General features: G+C 39.9%; 1 protein-coding gene across 6 annotated transcripts in view; it reads left to right on the top strand.

Annotated features, from left to right (window-relative positions):
• The window catches only part of BIRC6 (baculoviral IAP repeat containing 6), a 407,575-nt gene that overhangs the window by 84,671 nt on the left and 304,922 nt on the right, over window positions 1-17,982 (top strand). For all 6 annotated transcript variants that reach the window (XM_089690190.1, XM_089690188.1, XM_089690192.1 and 3 more), the window contains exons 11-14: window positions 6,284-6,433; window positions 11,219-11,444; window positions 15,793-15,953; window positions 17,276-17,407. In XM_089690190.1, coding sequence (XP_089546316.1) covers window positions 6,284-6,433; window positions 11,219-11,444; window positions 15,793-15,953; window positions 17,276-17,407 — 669 coding nt within the window. The remainder of the gene's footprint in view (window positions 1-6,283; window positions 6,434-11,218; window positions 11,445-15,792; window positions 15,954-17,275; window positions 17,408-17,982) is intronic.

Genomic DNA, 17,982 nt, shown 5'->3' with positions numbered 1-17,982 from the left:
GGGGGAAGTTCCGCTGCTCCTCTTCATATCCCCTCTGTCGAAATTGGCAACTTTTTTTTGGGGGGGGAGAAGCAGTTACTTGGTTTTGACAGGTACCCGCTACCACTTCTGCTCCGACCACCTAGATGATTGGAGCGAAAGGTCACCTCCCCCTCCTCTTCCTGCAGCCTATTGGGACACATCACAGGTCCCAAGAAACTGCAGGACCATTCAAAAGGTGAAGCGCGACTCATGCATGCGCACTTGGCAGCCGGCTGTGCAGCCACAAGCAGTCAGTCAGCTGTCCACAGTTAATATGCTGTCACAGAAGAGCAGTGAAGAAACCTCCTCTGTGTTAATGTACAAATCCTTCTGTGCGAAAGGATCCCCCTAGCTCCCCTTACCTGACTTACCTGAGCCCAAACTTCAGCGCTGTGCCCAAGAGTAGCGGCTCTCTCCTCTTTTTCCTCACAGGGCAGATTGATAATCTGATAATCAAATTCTGGGACAAGGGGATGGGGATGTGGTGAGACATGTTGTCTGTAGATGCAGACAGCATGGCCCGGGCCCTCGTCCCCCTAGTTCCCTTCCACCACCAGTTTCTTTCCTAGTGTCCCTAGATTTGATAAAGAAAAGGGGCATAAATAGAAAAAAGGATACCATATCCTAAATATCCAACAATTTATAGATCAAAGAGAAGCACCACACTGACTTATAATGTATGCACAGAAATATAACTTTTTTTTTTTTGTATGCAAATCTATAAATAGTTAAGAATTCCAACACTTGTATCTATCCTGATATATACATAATACAAAAAACTCATCCAGAGATTGTGTCGTACCCCCAGTACAGATAAATAAATGTGTAAACCATATCTCTTATGCATTTTAATAGTCTGTGTTCGAGTATCAACAACATTATAGTGACAAACTGGGAGTGAGACTGTTTTCTGGAAGCTACAACTCCAATTCCAAAAAAAAAATGGGATGCTGTGAAAAAATCTACATAACAGGATGCAACAATTTGACAATCTTATAATCCCATATTTTATTCACAGTAGGAAAACCTATCATACCTTTAAACAGAAAATGTACCATTTTAGGAAAAAAGGTAATTTTGAAATTGATGGCAGCAATACGTCTCAAAAAAGTTGAGACAAGGTAACAAAAAGCTGGCAAAGAAATTGGTGCTAGCAAGGAAGAGCTGGATTTTACAGCTAACTAGGTTATTTGGCAACAGGTCAGTCACGTGATTAGGTATAAAAAGAGCATCTTAGAGAAAGTGTCACAGAAGTAAAGATGGGCAGAGGTTCACCAGTCTGTTAAAGCTGCATCTAAAAATTGTAAATTTCAGAAAATGTTCTTCAATGTAAAATTGCAAGGACTTTAAATATATCATCTACAGTACGTAATACCAAAAGATTCAGAGAATCTGGAGAATTCTGTGATGGACATTCACATCACTGTCTGTGAACACTGTGCCATCCAAAAATCAAGGTAAAGCTACATGTAAAGAAGTCCTATCTTAACATAATTCAGAAGCGCCACCTTCTTCTCTGTTCATTTAAAATGGTCTGTTAAAAAGTGGAAAACTGTTCTATGGTCAGAAGATTTGACATTCTTTTTGGCAACTGTGTGCACTGCGTCCTCCAGACTGAAGTGGAGAGGGACCTTCCAGCTTATCAGCCCTCCATCCAGTTGCCTGCATCTTTAATAGTATGGGGGGCATTAGTGTGCATGGAATGGGCACTAGCACATCTGGAAAGTCACCATCAATCCTGAAAGATATACATTACTTCACAGAAGTGAGTACACACATTTTTGTTAATATTTTACTATATCTTTTTATTATATCGTTTCATGTGACAACACTGAAGAAATGACACTTTGTTACAATGTAAAGTAGTGAGTGTACAGCTTGTATAACCGTGTAAATTTGCTGTCCCCTCAAAATAACTCCACACACAGCCATTAATGTCTAAACTACTGGCAACAAAAGTGAGTACACCCCTAAGTGAAAATGTTCAAATTAGGCTCAATTAGCCATCCCCCCGGTGTCATGTGACTCGTTAGTGTTACAAGGTCTCAGGTGTGAACGGGGAGCAGGTGTGTTTAAATTTGGGGTTATCGCTCTCTCTCTCATACTAGTCACTGGAAGTTCAACATGGCACCTCATGGCAAAAAACTCTGAGGATCTTAAAAAAAGAAGTGTTGCTGTACATAAAGATGGCCTAGGCTATAAGAAGATTGCCAAAACCCTGAGACTGAGCTGCAGCACGGTGGCCAAAACCATACAACGGTTTAACAGGACAGGTTCCACTCAGAACAGGCCTCGCCATGGTTGACCAAAGTAGTTGAGTGCACATGCTCAGCTTCATATCCAGAGGTTGTCTTTGGGAAATAGACGTATGAGTGCTGCCAGCATTGCTGCAGAGGTTGAAGGGGTGGGGAGTCAGCCTGACAGTGCTCAGACCATACGCCGCACACTGCATCAAATTGGTCTGCATGGCTGTCATCCCAGAAGGAAGCCTCTTCTAAAGATGATGCACAAGAAAGACCGCAAACAGTTTGCTGAAGACAAGCAGACTAAGGACATGAATTACTGGAACCATGTCCTGTGGTCTGATGACACCAAGATAAACTTATTTAGTTCAGATGGTGTCAAGCGTGTGTGACGGCAAACAGGTGAGGAGTACAACTACTAGTGTGTCTTGCCTACAGTCAAGCATGGTGGTGGGAATGTCATGATCTGGGGCTGCATGAGTGCTGCCCGCACTGGGGAGCTACAGTTCATTGAAGGAACCATGAATGCCAACATGTACTGTGACATACTGAAGCAGAGCATGATTCCCTCCCTTCGGAGACTGGGCCGCAGGGCAGCATTCCAACATAACGACCCCAAACACACCTCCGAGACGACCGCTTCCTTGCTAAAGAAGCTGAGGGTAAAGGTGATAGACTGGCCAAGCATGTCTCCAGACCTAAATCCTATTGACCATCTGAACATCTTGACCAGTGGCAACCTGTGAAGCTCTGGTTAACTCCATTCCCAAGAGGGTTAAGGCAGTGCTGGAAAATGGTGGCCACACAAAATATTGACACTTTGCGACCAATTTGGACATTTTCACTTAAGAGTGTACTCACTTTTGTTGCCAGCAGTTTAGACATTAATGGCTGTGTGTCGAGTTATTTTGAGGGGACAGCAAATTTACACTGTTATACAAGTTGTACACTCGCTACTTTACATTGTAGCAAAGTGTAATTTCTTCAGTGTTCTCACATGAAAAGATATCAAATATTTACAAAAATGTCGGGTGTACTCACTTTTGTTGCCAGCGGTTTAGACATTAATGGCTGTGTGTTGAGTTATTTTGAGGGGACAGCAAATTTACACTTATACAAGCTGTACACTCACTACTTTACATTGTAGCAAAGTGTCATTTCTTCAGGACAGGCTAGGAGGCTATATTAGGTCAGGGCTTCTGGAGTCCCCCCACCTTTCCAGACACCTGAAGCTTTCTGGAGGAGGGGAGGAGGCCCAGATCTGCATGTTTGAGGAACTCTGGCCAATCCCCTGGCAGAAGACTGGGCACGATGATCAGGGCAACCCTCAGTTTAGACATTAATGGCTGTGTTGAGTTATTTTGAGGGGACAGCAAATGTACACTGTTATACAAGCTGTACACTCACTACTTTACATTGTAGCAAAGTGTCATTTCTTCAGTGTTGTCACATGAAAAGATATATTAAAATATTTACAAAAATGTGAGGGGTGTACTCACTTCTGTGAGATGCTGTATATCCAGGTTTTAGAGCAGAAAATGTTCCCATCCAGGTGGCGTCTATTTCAGGGAAGGCCTTATGTATTTCAGCAGGACAAAGCTAAACTGCATAGTGCATCTATAAAAACAGCTTGGCTTTGTAGTAGAAGAGCCATGTTATTTAACTGGCCTACAGTCCAGACCATTCACCTTTCCCAAAACGCTAGCAACTTATCGTCTGAGTTTCCAGACAATATTTAGAATGTTAAAAGAAGAGGGTATGCTACACCATGGTAAAAATGGCCCTGCCTCAACTTTCATGAGACGTGTTGCTGACATCTATTTCAAAATTGCCAATTTTTTTGGTTAAAATGGTAAATTTTCTCAGTTTAAACATTTTGATATTTTTTTGATTTTCTTTTGTGAATAACATATGGGTTTATGAGATTTGAAAATTATTGCTTTCTGTTTTTATGTGATTTTCCAGTCTTCCATCTTTTTTGGAATTGGGATTGTAGCTCACTTCTTCAGGAGTACGGATGAGGTGTGCAATATAGAATTCTAGATGGCGTTCTGGAGTGCTGAGAAGTACTGCCGACAAATATCTCCGGGTGCTCACGTAGGCCAAGAGGACTACGACAGGATGACCTTGCCTTTTATGTGTTGGTTGGCATAGCAACAGTATAAGAGGGGCTTCTTCTGTTTACCCTTCGAAATGCAACGTAAAAGAAATAAAAAAAAAAAACTCAGATGGTTTGTGTTAATGTGGTTCTAAAGTCTGAACATTTTTATCTTAATGCATTCCATAGGTCAAGGTAAAACTGTCCAAGTGTTTGTATTGCCCCCTCACCATCTCCTCCTGCCCCCCCCCATATACTTGCTTTTCCTATCTTGATCCAGCACTGTATTGCAGTGGCTCTCTCCTCTCTCTTTGCTCACAGAGGCAGCAGGGAGAGCCGATGGCTCCTACTGCTGTCAATCAAATCCTGTGAGCAGAAAACCGGGGACAAGGCTGAGTCGTGTTGTGTGTGGGTGTCAGTAGACACACACAACACAGCTCCGGATCAGCCTCATAGCAAGCGGTTTGCTATGGGGGCAGAGACAATAGAGTAGGAGGGCCACAGTAGAGGAGGTGCGGGGCTGCTCTGTGCAAAACCAGTGTACAGAGCAGGCAAGTATCACCTGTTTTAATTTTAAAAAAATACAGTTAAATACTTTAGGAATCGGATACACAGGTCCACACCTTCCAATTCTGCATTAAAATGATCCCTGCATTTTTTTAGGCAGACAGATTTTCCTGTTTTCTTTTCCAGGAAGTCTTAAGATGTTCTCTGGCTTAGAGATCCACTATCCACGAAGTGGTTTTGTCAGGTTGTTGTGCAGACCTGTGAATTGCAATATAAAGTACCTTTCTTTTTCAACCCCACTTTGCTAGGGCAGTGAATGTTTGTTTGGTCTTTTGTCATCTGGCCTTTGTGTCTCATATCTGTAAGGCCATGACCAGGTCTTCTGTCTGTCATACGTTCTTTAAATTTTACAGAGTTGATTAATCCTATTTGGCAAATGCTATTTGTCGAAAGGTTCTGCAAGCAGCTGTATAATGCCCTTGTTTTCCCTTTTTTATTTTCTTTCTCTTTGAGCTGGTTCTTTTGTGTTTGTATTGGTATGCCTTTTCCTCTGTTTGGATTTCTTTTGGATGTCCCTAGGTTGTTCAACAAGTTGTGACCCTGAATGGAAGATAGCGAAAACAGGATTTTTGTAATAACCGTAAAATCCTTTTCTTGGCGTCCATTGATTAACACAGATCTCTCCCTATGTTTGTTACAACTGAGCAGGTGGGAAGGGGGTCATAGCTTCAAGGTGGTTGACCTTCTGTTTTCTCTGTGCCATCTGTCCATTTTTCCTGTGGATGGCAGTATAACCCTAGGTGACATAGTTATCAAGCTGTGCTGCTCAATGGAATGAAAGGATATTTTTTTTTTTTTTAGTACAAAAATCTCAAACACCCCCACCGCCAATTTAACAAACAAACAAACAAAAAAAATAGAGAATAAGAATGTGTTTTCTACAGAAATGAAAATGCTAAAAAAAATGCCAAGTGCTAAAAAAAAAAAAAAAAATATGGGACACAAGGGATTAAGGGAAATGAAGACCATGGGACTCAAGCGGTTAAAAAAAAATGCATCTGTCAACACAGTATAGGAATGGTAAGGGGCCATTTTGTTCTGTGCAGTGATGGTGTCTGCCCTTTATGGAAAATGTTGAGGCATGATGGACACACATAACAGATGGGGAAAGCCTGTGGCTGGTTTGACGGCTGTTCATCTTGAGGAGCCATGTCATGCAATGTGCCTGCACAGTTGCTTGGAAACCTTCTATGAAAGCCGCAAAACATAGTTTTGCAAGTATGCATGCACATTTTTAGCTTGCCATTTCAAAGTGTTTGCGTTAAAAAAAAAAAAAAAAAACTTTAGTTCTGCTTTAGTAAAACATCTTGCAAAATCGCCTACTTTTATTAACTGCCCCTTATTTTTGCTTAAGGTGGAGAACTTCATTTTCTTCAAATTGGAGGAACTTGTGATGATCTTGATGAAACAGATATTCTTGTTGAAAATTCTCTTACAAAGGGTGTGGAACAGTTAGCAGAAGGTTTCAAGCCAATGTCAAACCCATCCAGTCCTGGCATCACAGGTAAGGAATACTTCATTTCCACTTATTTCTGGCCACCTATTGTAGTAAATCTTACAGAGTCTGCATTTGAACTTTTCTTACACTTTTCTTGTAAACTTTTTCTCAGTCTGAACTTGTGTAACTTGACCTATTCATTGGTCTTGCAGAGGTTTGAGACACATTTGTGTAGCTGGCTATACACGTTACAATCATCGAATAGGCCTTTACATGAATTTAAGTGGAATTTACAGCAAAACCAAATCTGATCTATATGGGACAATCTGCCAATAGCATTAAAACATCAGTTTTTGTTTTTCTGAGTCCCCTCTATAACATAGTATTTCTCTCTCATGGAGGGTCATTTGAAAATCCATTTGCATAGTGTGCAACTGTTGGCTGTTAAAAGACAAATTCTTGGGTTTGCTCCCAGTAGCAAAATACTAATAGCAGAGGATCTAAAGATGTAGTGACCCCAGATTTTGATAATGTATTGGGTTATACTTCTCCAAAATGTACATATTAGGGGCCATTTTCATAAACTGAGTGACAATTGTCCATCTTTACCACACTTTGGACAGGAGTTCTGAGTTTGAATCTGGTCACCATAGTTTGATATATAGGCTTTGTGGAAGATTTTGTGCTGTTTCTCTATGTGATTCATCAATAATGACCCTTCAGGGTGGTACGTTATCAAGTAACTTGTCAACTCTATTTGTAGTTGAGAATTCCCATTTCAATTTCTTTACGTTTAATTTTTCTAGTTGATATGTCTTAAAAATGAACTCCAGGAATTCAACTATTTTGTAAAATCTAGTGGATTACTATGGGTTAACTCCAACAAGATGCATGCCACATCATAGACTTGCGTTATCTTTCATTTACAGTTTTTTTCAACATTGGAAATACAGCTATTGCTATACTTCTGCTGCTGTTATGGTAGACCTTCTGGTCTCAGTTCCTGTAGCTGCAGAGTTGCATGCAGCTGCTGTGCCCTCTCCTCCTCCTGCCTGATTACAGAGCTCTTTGCATTATGTGTGTACCCATGCACAAAATACAAAGTTTTCTTTACATGAACAGCAGAAAGGAGGGGTGGGCAGAGATGCTGTGTATGAGAAGACAGATTTACTAAAGCTGGAGAGTGCAAAATCTAGTTCAGTTGTGGATTGTAGCCAATCGGCTTTTAATTTCAGTATGTTCAATTAAGCTTTTACAAAAAAAAAAAACCTTGAAGCTGATTGTTTTCTATGCAGAGCTGCACCAGATTTTGCACTCTCCAGTTTTAGTAAATCAGCCCCAGTGTCTCTCTTGTCCGAGTGCTGGGAGTATATTGATGGCTTCCAGCATTCAGGAAAACTTTGTTGTAAAAAAATAAAAATAAAAAACAGAAGTCCAAGAGGTGGCATGCACCTTGTTGACTAAAATCATAGTAAACCAGCAGATTTTACTGAGTGGCTGGTTTCACAGAGTTAGCTTTTAAGTTTGTTCAAAGAAGAGAACAGATATCAAAGTAAAAAGAAAAGTAGGAACCTCCCTTACCCCAGACCAATATTAAGTTCTTATTATTTTCGTTTATATAGCGCCATCAGTTTACACAGCACTTTACACATACATACATACATACATACATACATACATACATATATATTACATTCACATCAGTTCCTAACCCTCAAGGGGCGTACAATTTAATGTCCCTAATCTACATTCATACATACACATACTAGGGCCAATTTAGACAGGATCCAATTAACCTACCAGCATGTCTTTGGAATGTGGGAGGAAACCAGAGTACCCAGAGAAAACCCACGCGGGCACACAGAGAACATGCAAACTCCAGGCAGGTGGTGTTGTGGTTGGGATTTGAACTAACAACCCTATTGCTGCCAGGCGGCAGTGCTAACCATTTAGCCACTGTGCTGCAAATATTACACTCTACAAAGAACTTCAGATATTAAAATAATTAAAAAGAAGTTATACTGTTAGCCGTGTCGTCTAAAAGGGACCAAAGTGTGGTCAAGTCAATCCAGCAGACAATATCTATAAAATGGTAGCACTTTAATCACTAACCCAGATATGTCACCTTAGTTTCAACTTGTGTAACTACAGAAAAAGTGCATATCTTTAGGTAAACAAATTTGATCGAAAAGGTTGTTACTCAAAAGATCACAAAATCTAAGGAACGCATATCACCCATATAGACCTTTAACCTCCTGTAGAACAGTGACCCAAGGGATACGGGTGTTCACACTTGTACACATATTGATCAAGTGAATTCAGAATCCATCATAACAATAAAAAAATACATTTATTGGGCACATGGTTTCAGTTGTATAGCTTAAAAGGTCAGTCATTTGGAATATAAGATCAATTCTTGAGGTTTGTGCAGCAAGTATAAAGTATTCTATGTTGAATCAATCCATATGTTATATCCAAACATACCTCCAGGAAATGATTGCTTGATCAGCTTCAGGTCCTCTTCAAGTGGTGTTAGGATACACATGTCAGCAATGAATAGGCTTACAGTGGCAGGATTGTATTAGAGGGGAGGATCACACAGTAGAACTGTGACCCAGAGTTGTTCTGTAAAAATGCCATCTAATGGGGTTCCCCAACCCAGATTGTGAACCCTTTGCATGTTTTGTAAAGCTACTCTGGAATAAAAAAAATAGTTGCCTTAACTGGACAAAGTCCATCCCATGTGTTATATAGCTACACCAAACTTCAGAGATAGTTGCTTCAACAGGGCTAATCCCTCTTGATCATAAAATAGTTCCATGTAATTGAACCCAATGAACTTACTGTAGAAGAGTTATAATGGAGTAACTGGTCATTTATCAAGACTAGAAAAGGTTCAAAACAAATGCCATATAATATAGTCCAACTTGCTTAGTTGCTTAGTGGCAAATGGATGGTCAAACAATCTTTAGGGGGCCGTCAACCAAATAAAGTATGTATGTAAAGTGTCCCACTCTAATCAGCTAATTAAGCCATAACACCTGCAAAGGGTTCCTGAGCCTTTAAATGGTCTCTCAGTCTGGTTCAATAGGAATCACAATCATGGGAAAGACTGCTGACCTGACAGTTGTGCAGAAAACCATCATTGACACCCTCCATAAGGAGGGAAAGCCTCAAGAGGTAATTGCAAAAGAAGCTGGATGTTCCCAAAGTACTGTATCAAAGCACATTAATAGAAAGTTATGTGGAAGGGAAGTTATGTGGAAGGGAAAATGCACATAGATATGTGCATGCTATGTGTTAGAAGCCTGAAGGTGGTACTTGTCTGTTGGGCCTCTGGATGTGGCCAGGCTGTGGAAAAGTCTTACACATGTGGTATCGCCATACTCAGGAGGAGTAATAGAATGTATTTTGGAGTGTAATTCTTGGTATGTACATGCTATGTGTTAGAAATATCTTATAAAATGGACAACTCTGTGTAAAAAAATAAAATACATTTTCATTATCTTTGCGCATTTTCCGAAAACTCATGGAAAAAAAAATTACATGCTCAAAAGACTCATTCTGCCTCATAGAATATACATTGGGGTGTTTGCTTGCCAAAATTGAGTCATTTTGTGGGTAATTCCATTTTCCTAGTGCTCCAGGGCCTTCAAAAATGTGATAGTCAGGAAATGAGATTTGTAATTTATGCCTCTAGAATGTCTAGGTGCTACTAGGATGCTGGGCCTTTGTATGTGGCCAGGCTGTAGAAAAGTCTTATACATGTGGTATCACCATGCTCAGGAGTAGCAGCAAAATGTATTTGGGGTTGTAATTTTTGGTATGTACATGCTATGTTTTAGAAATATCTTATAAATGGACAACTTTGTGTATTAAAAAAAAAATAATAATTTTCTTTCCACATTTTACGAAAACTTGTGGAAGAAAATTACATGTTCAAAAGACTCATTATGCCTCGTAGAATATACATTTGCTTTCCAAAATGGGGTCGTTTTGTGGGTAATTCCATTGTTTTGGTGCTCCAGGGCCTTACAAAATGTGATAGGTAGTCAGGAAATGAGATGTGTAATTTATGCCTCCAGAATGCCTGTGGGTGCTACTTGGATGTTGGGCCTCTGGATGTGGCCAAGCTGTGGAAAAGTCTTACACATGTGGTACCCCAACCTCAGGAGGAGCAGCATAATGTGTTTTGGGGTGAAGCTGCAAGTGTGCATATGCCATGCGAGAGGAATAACCTGTTAATATAATGGCTGTGTGAAAAAAAACTAATTTTATTTACTTCATTTTCTGAAGAATTGTGGGGAAAAAAATTACAGGTTCAAAAACTCACCATGCGTCCTGCTATAGCTTGTAGACTCTCTATAACTTTCACACAGACCAAATAATACACACCGATTGGGATTATTTTTACCAAAGCAATGTAGCAGTATATTTGCAAAATTTTATAACCGAAATGAAGAAAAATGCGTTTTTTTTTTTGTTTTTTTTTAAGTTTTCAGTCCTTTTCAATTTATAGTTCAAAAAATAAAAAACCAGTGCTAATTAAATACCACCAAAACAAAGCTCTATTTTTGTGAAAAAAAGGGACATAAATTTCATTTGGGTACAGTGTTGCATGTCTGAGTAATTATTCAAAGGTGTGAGAGTGCTGAAAGCTGAAAATTGTTCTGGGCAAGAATGGGGTTAAAGTGCCCTGTATTGAGGTGGTTAATAATAGGGGAAATATATTTCTCTTGGGTCACCTTGTTTGGTAAAAAGAATACATATAATTTTTTCTGTGATTGCCAAATAAGCAGATATAATCTCTTCTTTTTTTTTTTTTTCCCCCCCTCTCTGACCACCATTTAGGTGTAGATCTCCTAGTGGAACAGCCGTTCTCGTTGGAAATGTTGACATGTTTAGTGGAACTAACTCGCTTTGAGACCTTAATTCCAAGGTTTTCTGCAACAGTACCACCATGTTGGGTTGAAGTCCAGCAGGAGCAACAACAAAGACGCCATCCACAGCACTTACACCAGCAGCACCATGGCGATGCTGCTCAGCACACCCGTACTTGGAAACTGCAGCATGACAGGTATTGCTTTCTCTTATTGCTATTAGGGCTAAATATTACGTTGAATATCGGAAAAAACGAAAACTTTAATGATTTTGGGTAATTTTACAATAGATAATATATATGTATTTTAGTAGAATATCAATTTTAAGTCACTGTAAAGTTTAACCCAGTTTTTCGTTGGCCTTTTTTTTATAGTTTGCTCATTAGTTGTGCCAGATCCTTATGGATATCATTATTGGTTTTCTGCCAATAAAGGGAGCACTTGGGAATAGATGTGCACCCTCCTGCTGTGTTCCTATAAGTTCAGATAGTCAGTTTACCTATCTACACACTAGATTTCTTGTGGCCAGTCCTCACCACATATACGCTCTGGATGCGTTCTGAATGCGTTTTTGCATACAGTTCATGCCACTCTCTGTTCTGGTGCGTTTTTTAATGCATTTTGCTGTGTTGCAGTACAGTTCTGTGCATAACAAATGCAGCATGTTCTGTTTTTTGTTTTTTTTTTTTTTTTTTCTTGCATCGGAAACTGACTGGAACTGACTGTGCTGGTGTGAACTAGGGCCACTGGAATACATAAACACTGCATGCATTTTTGATCTAGAAAAAAAACCGCACTGGACTGCATCTTTTGTGAGCCAGCCCTCAGTACACATATTTCTTCCTGCCATCTGTGTCCTGCTCTGTTCCTTAACTTTCGTTCGTTAGCTTAAAGCATACTTTCCATGCAAATAGAAGATCACTTTTTTGCCATCCTTCCACTGGCCAAAAAAAATTCCCTGAAATTTTTTTTAAAAAGCTTATCCCAGTCCCTGTTTCCAGTGCTTCTGGAAGGTGCAGGTGATGTTACTGCTCCATCTGGAGCATTCACAATCCTGCAAGAATGTACTCCTGCAATAGGGATAGCGAATTCTCACTTTTTGTGCCCGCTTGTTCCCGTGGTGTTGCATGATAACAGCTGTGCTTTTCTGAAGCTCTAGAAGCTGTCACCAAGGTAAATATAGCTGTTTTTTCTGGGGTGGGGGGGAATTCTTAATCATACAGGACAGAGACCCAAGGTTTATGCTAATGTCTGTAGCTGGTGGTCCTCTTCTTCCTAGAGAAATCAGGTTTACTAGTATATTTTCTTTCACCCTCTCTGCCTCCTAATGCCTACTCAGATGCAGTGTATATCCTGATCACTGCAACCTTGACAAAACCTTGGGAGTTGTATCAGGATCCCACAATGTGGGGCGGGCCCATATGTTGCTTTGGGCACTGAATCCCACGTGGTCTGTTGCTGTGGAACCCAGCCCCTGAAGACCCCCTTGGGGGTATGCCCTCTATGATGGGCAAAGCCTGGACTTTTTATACAATCCAGTGTCGTGAATAGGTAACACAGGGACACCATGTATCTCTGGCTGTTAACTGTGTAAAACAGAGCTACAGTGGAGGAAATAATTATTTGATCTCCTGCAGATTTTGTAAGTTTGCCCACTTACAAAGAAATGAAGGGTCTATAATTTTTATCATAGGTGTATTTTAAATGGTTGAGACAGAATGTCAACCATAAATCCAGCGAAAATACATGATACAAATGTTGTAAATTGAGTTGCAGTTCAGTTAGTAAAATAAGTATTTGATCCCCTACCTATCCATCAATAATTCTGTCTCCCACAGACTGGCTATGTGGTCATGTGGTACACCGATTAGTCCTGTCAATTTTAGAAGGTGCTCCTAACAACAACTTGTTATGTGTATAAAAGACACCTGTCCACAGAATCTTTCTTCCATTCAAACCTCACCATCATTGGGCAAGATCAAAAAGCTCTCAAAGGATGTCATGGACAAGATTGTAGATCTGCACAAGGCTGGAATTGGCTACAAGACCCTTCAGCAAGAAGCTTGGTGAGAAGGAAACCTTAGGAGTGATTATTCACAAATGGAAGAAATACAAAATAACCTTCAATCGCCCTTGATCTGGAGCTCCATGTAAGATTTCACTTCATGAGATAAGGATGATCATGAGAAAAGTGAGGGATCAGCTCTGAACTACACAGGAGAAGTTTGTGAATTATCTCAAGGCAGTTGGGACCACAGTCTCCAAACAAACCATTGGTAACGCAATATGCTGCTATGGATTGAAATCATGCAGCACCCACAAGGCCCTCCCTTCAAGAAGGCACATGTACAGACTCGTCTGAAGTATGCCAATGAACAGAAATGGTGACTATGACCCTAACAACACCATCCCTACAGTCAAGCACAGAGGTGGAAACATTATGCTTTGGGGCTGTTTCTCTGCTAAAGGTATGGGCTTACTTTGCCACATTGTGGAGCCAAAGGACGGGGCCATGTATTGTAAAATCTTGGATGAGCCCCTTCTTCCCTCAGCCAGAACATTGAAGATGGATCTTCCAGTATGACAATGACCTAAAACATACTGCCAAGGCAACAAAGGAGTGGCTCAGGAAGAAGCACATTAAGATCATGGAGTGGCTAGCCAGTCTCCAGACCTTAATCCTATAGAAAATTTATGGAGGGAGCTGAAACTTCGAGTTGCCAAGCAACAGCCAAGAAACCTTAACAATTTAGAGAAGATCTGTAAAGAGAGTGGACCAAAATCCCTCCTGAGATGTGTGCAGACCTGGTAACCAACTACAAGAAATGTCTTACCTCTGTGCTTGCCAACAAGGGTTTCAACACCAAGTACCAAGTCATGTTTTGCTTGGAGATCAAATACTTTTACTCACTGAACTGCCATTCCATTTATAACATTTGTATGGTGGTTTTTCTGGATTTTTGGTTGATTTCTGTATCATCTAAAAAACACCTCTGAAAAAAATTATAATTTCTTTGTGGGCTAACTTACAAAATTTGCAGGGGATTCCCCACTGTATGTTTTGGAATGTATTCACTCTACAGTGTAAACGTTTCGACCCTTGTGCTAAAATTCAACCACTTAGAGCTCAGCTGAATGATCTGGTGTTTAAGAAAAAGAAAAACTTAAAGCCAGTGCTACAACAAAAGAAGTGTATATAAGCTGCTTGCAATTGAAGGTGAATATACAAACCTTAAACCAAAATAGCTGGTTACAGCTCTGAAAGTAAACCTTTACAAATAACATATACCACAGTAAAAAAAAAATCATATCACAGTCCAACTACTAGTGTTAGAGTTCTAAAAAAAATATATATATATTCAAATAATTTCCCAGTCACTTTAAGATTATTCCATGAAAAGAGAACATTTCATAGGTGATTTCAGATCTATTTCTCAATATTTCTATTTTCTCACTGGTAGAACAGCCAGTTTAAATGGACTGCCCTACAGGCGATGTGCACATGCATAGATGCAAACTAAGGTTTTGCCAGTTCAAAAAAATTTTTTTTGGCTAACCATGAATATATTGCTGTGTGTCTGGGAGAGGTCCAGGTGGGTTAGCACAGACAATAGTTGAGACATTCTAACCTATACATTCTTATGTCTTTGACCAAAGTTTAAAGTTTTTTTTTTTTTTTTAGCAAGCAGTACAAAACTTTGATAAGTGTTACAATTCAAAAGGAAGGGATGAGTTTATAGCAGATACTTCTGAAAGATTGCTGTGATGCTATGCACCTCCTTCAGGGCTTTAGGGCCCATGGCCATAAAGAGTAAATTATGCTGCTTGTTGTGGCACCCAGTGGCTGCTTTGTATTTTTGCACAATGAGATCCATTACACAAAATGCTAACGCTACTAAACACGGGTGACAAATGGCACTCACATTTATACGTGGACACACGAGTATATTTTCAAATTTGCAAAAAAATCAATGTGTAGTGAGCTCAAAGATGTAAATGAGCAGCTAGCACAAAGTGGCAAACACACTTCTACTACACTATGAGAGTTTTCCTCTCTTTTGACCTCGGTCAAGAGAGAGCAAAGCTCCTATTTGAAGACAGGAGGTGCCATACCTGGATCGGTCACTGACTGGTGCATGGGAGGTTCATTTGTAAGAATGCACATATAAGAGCCCATACTGCAGTGGAGGTCATTGGTCCTTTCTCTATTTCCTGCAATGGATGGATACATCCTTGGGTGGGATTTCTATATAGAGTCTGTTTACTTTTTTGCTTCTGGTGAGTACATAGTGGTGGAGGATTGTCACAGAAGTCCCTTTACATCGTTGATCACTATTGATTCATACAGTATTGTTGGACACTTTATATCGCTGGTTACTTTTGTTGGACACCGCAATATTGGACTCTATGATAGTGAATAATATTCATACATATTTTCGTTTGTACTGTGTGCTGTATGCATAATGTACAGATGTATGCAAAAGCCCTTATAAAAATGTGTTTATAAATACGGGTTGTTTGTTGATTTTTATTTATTGTCACCAGTAATAGTTGGGATGAACATGTCTTTGAACTGGTTTTACCGAAAGCCTGCATGGTGGGACACGTGGACTTTAAGTTTTTATTGAACTCTAATATCACAAACATTCCACAAATCCAAGTAACATTACTTAAAAACAAAGCTCCAGGATTAGCCAAAGTTAACGGTAAGATTGCACTTTCATTAATATATATATATGTAATTGTTTTGAGATACTCTGCAAAAGCAGCAAAATATTTCACTATGAAAACTGTTTTTGCCTCCCCTCCTCCCTTTTTTTCAATAACTTTTTATTTTTTTAATTGTATGTTTATGAACATTAATGTACTTGTGTGAAATTCTTAATCATATTAACGGATATTTTTTTTTTCTCCATTTCAAATGTTGATAACATCTTTATGGTATGCTGCTCAATCTCCCTATGTTTTCCTTTCTCTGGGGATGTTCCACAGCACTGGCCGCATTTAGTTTTAAGGGTGGCGCCTTTAACATGGAGGATTCTATGCAGCCTCCTGTGCATGTGCGCACTCCTAGTTTGCACCTATAGATGCTGCAAGCCCTACATCTTTGTATCTATAAGCATTGGAAAGAACATTTAAAGTGGTTCTAAAGGCTAGACATGTTTTAGCTTAATGCTTTCTCTGCATTGAGGTTAAAAATGTCCCACTAGTTGTATCACCCCTCACCTCCCTTTTATATTTACCTGGGTCCTGTCTTGATTCAGCACTGTGCTGGTCTCTCTCTTTCTCTCCCCTCTCTCCCCTCCCCCCTCCCCCCCCCTCTCCCCCCCCCCTCTCCCCTAGCCTCAACATCCATGGTATGCCAGCGTGGTGTGGCTTGTCACGGACACTCCCTGGCAATTGTCTCTTTGGGAGGATTTCCTGTTCCAGGTCCCCACTGTCAGTGTCCACAGCCATCGAAGCCGGGAAAAAATGTAATGCAGTGCGATCTGCACTACATTACATTTAGTGGAGCATAGTGTAGACAAATCCAGGGTCTTTTAGACCTGGACATCTCATTAAAGAGAACCTGCCTCCAAAAAAGTCATCAGGGGACAAAAAGTCCCCTATGTGATGAGGAAAAAAAAATTAAATTGTAAAAATTTCATTGTGGCCTGCAACCAGTTACAAAATCATTTTAAGTGGCCCTCGCTTTTCAAAAGGTGGAGCCCGCTGAATCGCTTCCCCAAATTCTTCCAAATCTTTCTGCCTCATCGCCCATCTAACATCGGTTTTCATCAGTACATTCAGGCAGTTGTATAATTATTGAGCAGACTTTGCAAGCAATGCCATGCCATCCTCCTACCTCAAAGCAGAAAATATAGTGTCAGGTCAAGGAATTCTGGTCTCTGTTTCCTTCCTGGTGGTAACTAGACCATGCTAATGTTTTAATCGGAACAAATGCTTGCAATGACTTTTATTTTATGATCGTACATGTATACAAACATCTATATGTTTTAACTTCTTATCCCTTTTCTTTTTCCTTTAGAAACCCCTGTAGATAGGCCCATTTCCTTTCCATTGTCTCCTGCCTTCAGTGTGGAAGTTCAGAGAAATGGAAAACCTACCCTGGTAGATTTAAGTGAGGACATGCCAAGCATGGAAGTAGAGGACTCTATGAGTAAGTGCCATTATATGATAAATATTCCATTATCAAGACTACTGCTTTTTTTCTTTTTTGTTATTTTTACCAGTTGTTGCAGATATTTTAACATCTTGCTGCACAGGGCAGTTTTCAAAATTTTTACATATATGTGAAATTCACTTTTTTTTTTTTTTTACACTATAACGTTACTGAGAACCCCCATTCCCAGCCCTGTATAAGTGATTGGGTTGCTGTAGAGTTGCTCAAATCACTTTCACTTTGAAGCTGGTTGCTCACAATGTAGTATTTTACTTTTTATTACATTAAAACTTAACACTGAATATCTATTAAACCTATGTTCCCTGTTGCTTATTGGAAAAGGGGTTTAGTTCAGGCATAAAACATTTCTGTGTATTATTTGGCTCTACACAGACTGGATTTCACAATACGTGGTACAATTGCATGTGGCAGAACTTAATAGTTCTTGCTGTATGTTAATGCACCCAAATTGACCGTGAAGGGGTTGGCGGCTACTGCTTTGTAAGGCCAGAGAGAACCAGAAGGAAAAATTTAAGCTGGAACTCCTTTGGACTTTAAATGCATGAAGCGCT

This window comes from Staurois parvus, unplaced genomic scaffold (assembly GCF_062004578.1).
Source record: "Staurois parvus isolate SC_StPar_1 unplaced genomic scaffold, SC_StPar_1.0 ptg000520l, whole genome shotgun sequence".
Lineage (NCBI taxonomy): Eukaryota > Metazoa > Chordata > Amphibia > Anura > Ranidae > Staurois > Staurois parvus.
The sequence above is the reverse complement of the archived record's forward strand: the minus strand, read 5'-3'. Positions and strand labels throughout refer to the sequence as shown.